We start from the raw sequence: 10,257 nt of genomic DNA on the forward strand, positions 1-10,257 counted from the left end.
GGCCAAGCCATGCACCACATGCAGGATGGTACCCTGGCTGAGCGCCCCAAGGCCAAGTCACCGCATCCACAGGATATTAACAGAGTATGGGGGCTGGGGGGGGGGGGGGGAAGAGAGACAGCCTCATGCTTCAGGGTTTAAGTCAGTCACTAACTCCTAGGGGTTAGGCTGAGACCTTCACAGGACAGATTATCCCACATCTCTCTACAGGGGGTTAGTTCTTGTACCTTCCTCTGGAGCATCTGGTGCTGGTGACTGGGTAACAGGACACTGGAGGAGACACACCCCGGGTCAGGTCCAGTCTGGCTCCTGCTGCATGCGCTGGGCCTGCATGAACACTGCACACTTCATGGACTCCCTGGGTTTGGGATTTTCTAAGCCTTACGCTAAAAACATGGGAGGAGAGTTCACCTAGTATCTAGAGTCAGCTCTGGACTGGGACAAGCACCTAAAGCAACAAGGCTGGTCCAAGGGGCCTAGGGGAGCTTAACTTGAGAACAGCTAGGACAGGAAACAACTGTGAGCACTTGCGTTTCATGCTTACCCTCAGAGGGCCAGAGGAGCCCAGAGTAAGTTTCCCTGCCAAACCGGCTCACCTCAAGCGCCCCAACAGCAGGAAAGGGCTGAGGCTGGACGAGCTGTCAGCCTCCCTCCCACAGCCAGTGCTCCTTCCCATCCTTGCAGCGCCTTGCACAGAATGGCTGGATGTTTTCAGCATCTGCTGAAAAGGAATGGGCCCTGAAAAGCGCTCTTCGAAAAACCATCCCTCTGCACTTCCAGGGGCCAAAGGATGGTACCGCAGGCAGGACCAATGCACCAGGACCTGAGTCTGCAAAACCACTACATTCCACATGTGCCTTCACTGCAGCCCCAGCCCTGCAAAGACACTGCCCAGCACGCTCCTCAGGTGCTCGTGGCAAGGCCTGGCATCAGCCAGCTACAATATTAGTCCCACATCAGATCAAATGGCGCATTCACACAAACTGGGGTCAATCTGCACAGCCTAGCGATGAAGAAACAAGGCCCTGGAAGTGAGGGTGGGCTCCTGCCAGACACAACACGCCTCCGGAGCCAGGGACGGGACCAACCATGCAGCAGTTGAGCTTTTCCTCTCAAGCTGGAGCACCCATCCTGCCACGTGCGCAGTGACAGCACCCTGAATGGGAGCCAAACGAGGGAAGGGGAGCCACTCTCTCTGACTGTTAGCAGCCCCTGCCTGTCTGCTCTGGAACATGCCACTAGTATGCAAGGTTGGGAACCCCTGTGCTGTGCGGGGCCAGGGGAAGCCGATGGACACAGGGAGAATACGCCCTCTCTACACACTGATGCATGGTGTCGAGACGGGAACGTGCACATGGCCCACAGTGCAGCAGGGTTCTGGCACGTGGACGCCGTGGGGATGGCAGGGGAACATTCTGCAAAAGTAAAGCTCTCAAGGTCTCCCGGGGACCTGCTCAAGAAGCATCAAGGGACAAGGCCATTGAAGGAGGTAACTAAACGGTTTGTTTCTGGGACTGTTGTCCCGTAGTTAGAGAAGGTGACTACAAGCGTGGGCTCATCATTCTGTTCCCAGCTTGATATGCAACCTTGGGCAACTAATTAAACTTCCCAACATTGCACTAGGCTGCTAGATCTGGGAGAGAAGAACACTTTACAAGCGCCAGTCTACAGGGGGAAGGATCATTTATGTTCGTGTCAGACTGCAATATATGTTCATGTGTATTCCCTTTAAAACTCTACGTGAGAGAGCATGCATGGACATGTCAACCACAGATACACCCAGACGTGGCTACCAAGCAGCAGCACCAGTTACATGGCCTATCACAAAATATTTTAATGCTTGTCCAAACACCAGCACACTTATCTGGAGCAACTATATCGGTGTTTGCCAAACCACACAATGCACTTCATCCTGCATGGCACAGCTGCTCTTACCACAGGACGCGAGAGCCGTCCTCTGTGCACAGCATGAGAGGCCGGAAAGTCACCCACAGCACTCCACCCAAGTGTCTTAGCTGGGCACTGGGGAGGAACCTTTCCCCCAGTGCCGCAGAGTGTTAACGGCCACGCCCCAGAGGAGCCTCGAGACCCCAAATGCTCCTCCCGCAAGAGCAGAGGATGTGGGCAGGACCTCTCCTTGTCCCTACCCCCTACTGCCCAGGGAGCACTCACAGGGGTACACCCCACCCCCTGCACAGCCTCCCAAACCCTACTTCCCCAGAGCCATTGACAACACTCAGGTGCCATTTTAGCGCCAGACTCTTCAGGGCTCCTGTTCCAAACGCCATCAGCCAGGCACAAGGCTTAGCATGGAATACCAGGAGTAAAGTGGCAGATTCTTGAAATTACCATGTACAGCCGAGATCAGTAGCAACGCAGCGATTGTGAGAAATGATTGTTTTCATTTCTTGCAAAGAGAGTGAAGCCCACCTGAGCTGGGAAACAGCACACCCTTCCCTTGGGATCAGCCTCCAGCAATGCCATCATGAGCCCCACTGTGCCCCCATTCTAGCTACAGGTGTGGGGGTGGCCTAGTCCTGCGTTAGAAAACCACTCGCACATTGGCACTAGCTGGCCCCCGTGAGGCAGAGTCAACAGAAGCCAAGGAGACCGAACCCCCAAGTCCCATCACAACATGCTTGAGGCGTGCTGATGGAGAGCACAGCAGCCTGTTCCTCGGAGAGAAAATGTCAGTCAGCAGGGCTAATAATTCAGTACTTTTCCCCAGCTCTAATGGGGGGGAGAAGGGGGGGAGGTCCTTGCAAATCTGTTCAAGGGGAGACCTGGAAGTACTCCCCTCCCCTCCCCTCCCCAGAGGCCCCTGCTAGAGAGACCTGCAGCCCCATGGACCCTCTCAGCACATGGAGGAACAGAAGCTGGGACAGCAGAGACTCCCTTCCACAGCCACAATCTGCCCCTCCTCTTGCAGCAGCGACCCACCTGGGGTGTGACGGCTCCCAGCAAAGCCAGCTGTGCGGGAGAGGAGTGTTTAAGCACAGACTCTTTCCGATAGAGCCATAAAATGATTCAGCAGGCTCTGAAAATCCCACCTGAATCTATTTTAAGAGACAGTCCTGGGTTAGCAGCTCAGCAAACGGTGTTTCAGTTTCACCTCCTGTCCCTCTTCCCCACCCGAAGCCGAGTGGAAGGCGGGGCAGTTACTCCAGCTGCCCCCGGCCCGAGACCTCCATGCCTTGCAGAAGAGTCCCTAGCCTCGGACTAGCAAGGGCCCCGACTCCACAGCCAGGCACGCTGGCGAGAGCTACTCCTGCCACTCAGCAGCACCCAGGGCGCTCCGCCACCCACAGGGCTGGCTCAGGTGGGGGCCTCTCGCAAACACAGAAACCAGGCCCCTGAGCTTCAGACCAGGGCTGGCTCCCGTGCTCGCCTGTCTGGGTGCAGCACAAAGCCACCAGCTTCAGCTGTCCCACAGTCTGTCCACTGGGGCAGAGGCCCATTGTCCGCCTGCTGGAGCGGTCCTCCGCCTCTGACAACGCTAAGAGGCTGAAGGACCAGGGCGCTGCTGAATTCGGAGACCGAGCTGGCCCTGGATTTTCAGGTTCAAGCACCAGGTCGTCAGTCTATATCAGTCAGTGCCCACTTCTCGAGAAGGCGCTGTCCTGCATAGTCCTCAGACGGCCCACCCAGCGACAGACCCACAGCGACGTGGCCCGCGGCCTGAGCCAGGTGCTGGCAGTAAAAAACCACTGGTGGGGGCTGCACCCTGGGGAGGGGCGGCAGAGAATGGCTACGGAGCTCGGAGCTCGAGAACAGACATGCAATCCAAGGGGTCTCAGACATCCCGCCCCGTCCCCAACTGCACAAAGCAGGGGCTCAGCCCAGGCACAGAACCCAGCAGATGAAGAGCAAATACTGCGACCACCCCCCTGCCCAGGCAGATCTCAAAGCGAAGGGCCAGGCCCCAGCTGCTGAGACCTTAGGGAACAAGGGGTCACTGGAGCCTGAGCAGAGAAATAGCCCTGACTCCCAGATAGGGAGTGGTGATGGGGCAGGAGCCCTGGACAAGCACTGCACCCCTGGGCCACAGACAGACCACTGTGGGGTGGACATACCTCCCCCTTGGAGGGGCTGGGACCTCACGACGGCAGGGAAAATGGGGGGCCGGGGCCCCTCTCCAAGGGCAGGCCGGGACCCCACGGGGGGAGATAAGACCGGAGGGCCAGGGCCCCCCTCCAAGGGCAGGCCAAGACCCCACGGGGGGAGACAAGACGGGGGGCCAGGGCCCCTCTCCAAGGGCAAGCCGGGCCCCCACGGGGGGGGGGGGGGAGAGGAGATCAGAAGCGGGGCCGGGCCCCCACGGGGGGGGGGGGGGGGAGAGGAGATCAGAAGCGGGGCCGGGCCCCCACGGGGGGGGGGGGGGGAAGAGGAGATCAGAAGCGGGGCCGGGCCCCCACGGGGGGGGGGGGGGGGGAAGAGGAGATCAGAAGCGGGGCCGGGCCCCCACGGGGGGGGGGGGGGGAAGAGGAGATCAGAAGCGGGGCCGGGCCCCCACGGGGGGGGGGGAAGAGGAGATCAGAAGCGGGGCCGGGCCCCCCCCCGGGGAGGGGGGGCTCAGAAGCGGGGCCGGGGGCCCCCCCCCGGGGAGGGGGGGCTCAGAAGCGGGGCCGGGGGCCCCCCCCCGGGGAGGGGGGGCTCAGAAGCGGGGCCGGGGGCCCCCCCCCGGGGAGGGGGGGCTCAGAAGCGGGGCCGGGGGCCCCCCCCCGGGGAGGGGGGGCTCAGAAGCGGGGCCGGGGGCCCCCCCCCGGGGAGGGGGGGCTCAGAAGCGGGGCCGGGGGCCCCCCCCCGGGGAGGGGGGGCTCAGAAGCGGGGCCGGGGGCCCCCCCCCGGGGAGGGGGGGCTCAGAAGCGGGGCCGGGGGCCCCCCCCCGGGGAGGGGGGGCTCAGAAGCGGGGCCGGGGGCCCCCCCCCGGGGAGGGGGGGCTCAGAAGCGGGGCCGGGGGCCCCCCCCCGGGGAGGGGGGGCTCAGAAGCGGGGCCGGGGGCCCCCCCCCGGGGAGGGGGGGCTCAGAAGCGGGGCCGGAGGCCCCCCCCCGGGGAGGGGGGGCTCAGAAGCGGGGCCGGAGGCCCCCCCCCGGGGAGGGGGGGCTCAGAAGCGGGGCCGGAGGCCCCCCCCGGGGGAGGGGGGCTCAGAAGCGGGGCCGGGGCCCCCCCCCCGGGGGAGGGGGGCTCAGAAGCGGGGCCGGGCCCCCCCCCCGGGAAGGGGGGCTCAGAAGCGGGGCCGGGCCGCCCCCCCGGGGAGGGGGGCTCGGGAGGGGGGCTCAGAAGCGGGGCCGGGACCCCCCCGGGAAGGGGGGCTCAGAAGCGGGGCCGGGCCGCGCCCCCGGGGAGGGGGGCTCAGAAGCGGGGCCGGGGCCCCCCCCCGGGGGAGGGGGGCTCAGAAGCGGGGCTCAGAAGCGGGGCCGGGCCCCCCCCCGGGAAGGGGGGCTCAGAAGCGGGGCCGGGCCGCCCCCCCGGGGAGGGGGGCTCAGAAGCGGGGCCGGGCCGCCCCCCCGGGGAGGGGGGCTCAGAAGCGGGGCCGGGGAGGGGGGCTCAGAAGCGGGGCCGGGCCCCCCCCCGGGAAGGGGGGCTCAGAAGCGGGGCCGGGGCCCCCCCCCGGGGGAGGGGGGCTCAGAAGCGGGGCTCAGAAGCGGGGCCGGGCCCCCCCCCGGGAAGGGGGGCTCAGAAGCGGGGCCGGGCCGCCCCCCCGGGGAGGGGGGCTCAGAAGCGGGGCCGGGCCGCCCCCCCGGGGAGGGGGGCTCAGAAGCGGGGCCAGGGCCCCCCCCCGGGGAGGGGGGCTCAGAAGCGGGGCCGGGCCCCACGGCGCGACACGGGGCCTCTCCCCCGGGGCCGGGCCCGCACTCACCGCCCGTGACTTTCTGCAGCCCCAGCACGTCCTCGGGGCCGATGAGCGGCTTCCGCAGCAGCTCGTCCTCGGGGCCCGCGGCCGCCGCCGCCCCGCCGCCCTTCTTCACCCTCATGGCCGCGGCCGCGCCGCCCCGCCGGCCGGAGCGCGTGTGGGCGCGGAGAGCGGCCCGGCTCATCCCTCGCCCGCGGCCGCCTCTGCCGGCAGGGCCCGGCCGCCTGGCTCCGCCCGCGCGGGGAGGGGCCGCCCCGCCCCGCCCCGGGAGCCCCGGGCTGCGCGCACCGAGCCGGGACCGGCCCGCGGGGCGAGGAACGCCCCCCGCCCCCCGCGAGTTCGGGCTGCCCTGCAGGGCACTTTGGGGGGCGTAGAGCAAAGCGGGACCCTGCACGGGGCAGGATCAACGGGCTTTCTCCGGCTCGCAGCCAGCGCCGAGCACGGCGACAGCGGCAGCACCTTGCCCTGCAGGCTCAGATGTCCAGAGGGCTGAGTCAGCTGCGGAAACAAGACAGCAAGAACAGGAGGGTTGTGGCACCTTCCAGGCGAACCAATGTCTCTGAGCCTAAGCCTTCCTGAGCTACAGCTCACTTCATGGGATGCACGCCTGGAAAATACAGGGGGGAGATTTATATACGCAGAGAACATGAAACAATGCGTGTGACCCTACACACTGTAAGGCGAGTGATCAGGTCAGATGAGCTATTACCAGCAGGAGAGAAAAAACACCTTTTGTAGTAAGAAGAACAGGAGGACTCGTGGCACCTGAGAGACTAACCAATTTATTTGAGCATGAGCTTTCGTGAGCTACGGCTCACTTCATCGGATGCATACAAATAAATTGGTTAGTCTCTAAGGTGCCACAAGTACCCCTTTTCTTTTTGCGAATACAGACTAACACGGCTGTTACTCTGAAACCTTTTGTGGTGATAGTCAAGGTGGGCCATTTCCAGCAGTTGACAAGAAGGTCTGAGGAACAGTGGTGGTGGTGGGGGGAATAAACACGGGGAAATAGTTTTACTTTGTGAAATGACCCATCCACTCCCAGTCTCTGTTCAAGCCTCAGTTAACTGTATCCAGTTTGCAAATGAATTCCAATTCAGCAGTCTCTCTTTGGAGTCTGTTTTTGAAGGTTTTTTTGTTGAAATATTGCCACTTTTAGGTGGCCAGAGAGATTGAAGTGTTCTCCAACTGGTCTTTGAATGTTGTAATTCTTGATGTCTGATTTGTGTCCATGTCACGGAGTCCCTGGGCGATGCTCTGGAACTGCTCCCCATGAAGCCAGTCAGGACTCTGGGGTAGTCGCCTTTCTGTGAGCAGCCTGTCTGCAGGACACAGCTCACACAGCTTCCACCTTCCTGGGTCTGACCTCGGAGCATTCAGCATCCTCTGCCCCTGTGTGCTTCCCCCCAGCGAGTCCGCTCAGGCGGGGTCCTGGGGAAGCCAGAGGGTCCTGCACCCCAACTTCGCAGTCAGACGTGACTCTCAGCCAGCCAGTAAAACAGAAGGTTTATTAGACGACAGGAACATGGTCTAAAACAGAGCTTGCAGGTGCAGAGAACGGGACCCTTCAGCTGGGTCCATTTTGGGGGGCCGTGAGCCAGACAACCACGTCTGCACTTCACTCCATGTCCCAGCCAGCCCCAAACTGACACTCCCTCCAGCCCCTCCTCCTCTGGGCTTTGTTCCTTTCCTGGGCCAGGAGGTCACCTGATTCCTTTGTTCTCCAACCCTTCAGCTCTCACCTTGCAGGGGGGGAAGGGCCCAGGCCATCAGTTGCCAGGAAACAGGGTGTCGGCCATTCTCTGTGTCCAGACCCCTGCACACACCTGCCCTCTAGGGCTCTGCAATGACCATACACCCTTACCCCACCCCCTAGATACTTAAGAACTGCATAGGGGAAACTGAGGCACTCCCACACTATTCGGAGGAAACATTAAGAACAGGCCCACTTCGTCACAGTCCATTTATTCTTTTACGTAGAGACTGTCCAGTTTGGCCACTGTACATGGCAGAGGGGCACTGCTGGCACATGATGGCATAGATCACATTGGTAGATGTGCAGGTGAACAAGCCTCTGATAGTGTGGCTGATGTGATTAGGCCCTGTGATGGGGTCCCCTGAATAGATATGTGGACACAGTTGGCAAGGGGCTTTGTTGCAAGGATAGGTTCCTGGGTTAGTGGTTCTGTTGTGTGGTTGCTGGTGAGTATTTGCTTCAGGTTGGGGGGCTGTCTGTAAGCAAGCACTGGCCAGTCTCCCAAGATCTATGAGAGTGATGGGTCGTCCTTCAGGACAGGTTGTAGACAAAGGCTACAGCTTGCAGTCAGTGCCTGAGACCTCCCCACTCCCACAGATTTTATTTTAAGCAGTGGGGAGTTGATGGAATTTTTAATATAGAAACTTTTCTTGTGCTTCTAGTTCTCAAAAATAGCTTTGTTTAGGCCCCCAAGGATGCTAGCCCACCTCCTTATTTGAAATTGGATATATCAAACCGAAAGGAGAAATAGGCATTCCCTAAAATGTAATAGGAATAAGTAAGGTGGATACATCATGACACTCCCGACTAGCAGAAGGTGCACGTTGTAAAGAAGCAGATAGAGGTAGTTGCAGGTTAGCTATTTCACGGTACCCACACAAACACGCTGCCTCCCTTAGCCGTTCAGCTAGCCCCAGCACCGGACCGGGCCTGGAGTTAGAGACTGCAGATGCAAGGACTGCGCAGGCCACACAGCATCATGCTGCCCTCCAAAAAGCACTTGCTGGTGGTCTGCCATGAAGTGAGGGGTACATGGCCCTGGCTCCTCCTTTTCAACAGCTAAATGGTACTAAGTATTTTAACAGACTTCTCGCTGCTGGGTCAGCTCATGCGGGAGGAGTCAGCTCTGTTCTAGACTAACACCCAACACTTCAGACTAATGGAAATACACCAAATCGCACGCTGATCCAATTCACCCTCCCCTTTCCCAGCCTTCCCCATTATCGAAACAGAGGTGGGGTTGGCTTTTGGCAACACGGCTTCTCGTGATGTCTGAGCCTGGAACATCGCGGACATATGGAAACTCACTCTGCCTGGGACGCTCAGGCCCCGTCCAGAGGGAACAGTAAGAGGTGCAGCAGGGCAAGGTGTTTGCAAAACTGGGTGAGGGGACAAGGTGGGGGGTAGTGGCATAGCAGGGGGGATCTGGGAGGAGCTGCTGCCTGTGGCTGAAGGCCCGGTGCCCCTCATTACACCTTACTACTCGAGAGCAGCAGTCAGGGTACATCATTAACTTGCCCACATTGCAGCACGGCCGCGGCCCCACGGGGATGGGGCAGCGTGGGGAGAGCTCTCCCAGCAATAAAAAATAACCACCCCGCCCGAGGCTCCTGGCGCTACGGCACTGTCAGCAGCGGGGCTCTTCAGCACTGACACTTTTGTCGCTGGGGGGGGGGGGGTTCACACCCCTGAACGACTGAAGTTTTCGCGCTGAAAGTGGCAGTGTGGACCCCGCCTTCGGTAAGCACCATCCCAGACAGCGCTGACCCAACAGCAATGGCTTGAGACACCCTGCCTGCCACAGCTGCCACTTTCCGGGTGAACGTGCTGGCGAAGGGGAGCAGACCAGGGTGGCTGTTACGCTCAGACAGTACGAGGGGATCTATTTGCTGACATGTCAAGAGGATTTCACACTCAAAACCAAACAAAACAGACTCTCTAGTCTAGCGCACTGCCTGGTGCCTCGGAAGTGCCTGCTTTGATTGCCCATTTAAAGGAAGCTTAGTTAAGGTGAAGAGCCGGCAGCCTGGGGCATGGAGAGAGGAAAGGCAAGGAAGGGGCTTCAGGACAAGGAGAGTGACAGCTCAGACTGTTAGTGCAGAGAGAATATAACCAAGGCAGGCAGCAAGCTAAGGCTCACACATGACACTTGAAAACCTACCCGAGACCGTAGCAAGAGGGCAAAGGGTTACGTTAGAAGTACTGAAGGGGGCTGATACAGATGATGGGGCTCCCAGCAGAGGAGGGGGAAGCTAAGCCGCAGTGACGTATTTAAGCAGAAATGGGACACTGATGTGAGAATTTTATCAATGGCCAGGGAGCTCATGGTCACACTTTGGAGGACCGGGGCACTCTTTGGGAGTCAAGAGGGAATTTAGTGCTGAGCATGTTCCACCCCGGATTGGCTATGGTGGGGAGTTTGCCATTGCCTAGTAGAATGCGGAGAACTGCACAGTCAGACCCCTACTGCCCCACAGGGCTCCGAGGCCTACTGAGCATGGTACCTGGTGCTCTCTGGTAGGTCAGTGGACTGTCCTTTCACCCGGGTTTTCTTGCCCACAGACAAGGCCCATCCTGTTGCAAGGTCCCCGGAACCACTGGTTGCAGCTCCTGAGATACAAGCAAGTAGTGCAGAAACCTCTC

At 61.0% G+C, this 10,257-nt stretch overlaps 1 protein-coding gene across 1 annotated transcript in view; it reads right to left on the reverse strand.

Moving 5' to 3' along the window:
• Window positions 1–6,067, reverse strand: part of UNC119 (unc-119 lipid binding chaperone) — a 41,915-nt gene extending 35,848 nt beyond the window's left edge. The window contains exon 1 of the mRNA XM_084651065.1: window positions 5,862–6,067. Within this exon, the coding sequence (XP_084507191.1) occupies window positions 5,862–6,039 (178 nt within the window). The 5' untranslated portion in view covers window positions 6,040–6,067. The remainder of the gene's footprint in view (window positions 1–5,861) is intronic.
• Between the last annotated feature and the right edge of the window lie 4,190 nt (window positions 6,068–10,257).

This window comes from Lepidochelys olivacea (assembly GCF_965140295.1).
Source record: "Lepidochelys olivacea isolate rLepOli2 genome assembly, chromosome: 17".
Taxonomy (NCBI): Eukaryota; Metazoa; Chordata; order Testudines; family Cheloniidae; genus Lepidochelys; species Lepidochelys olivacea.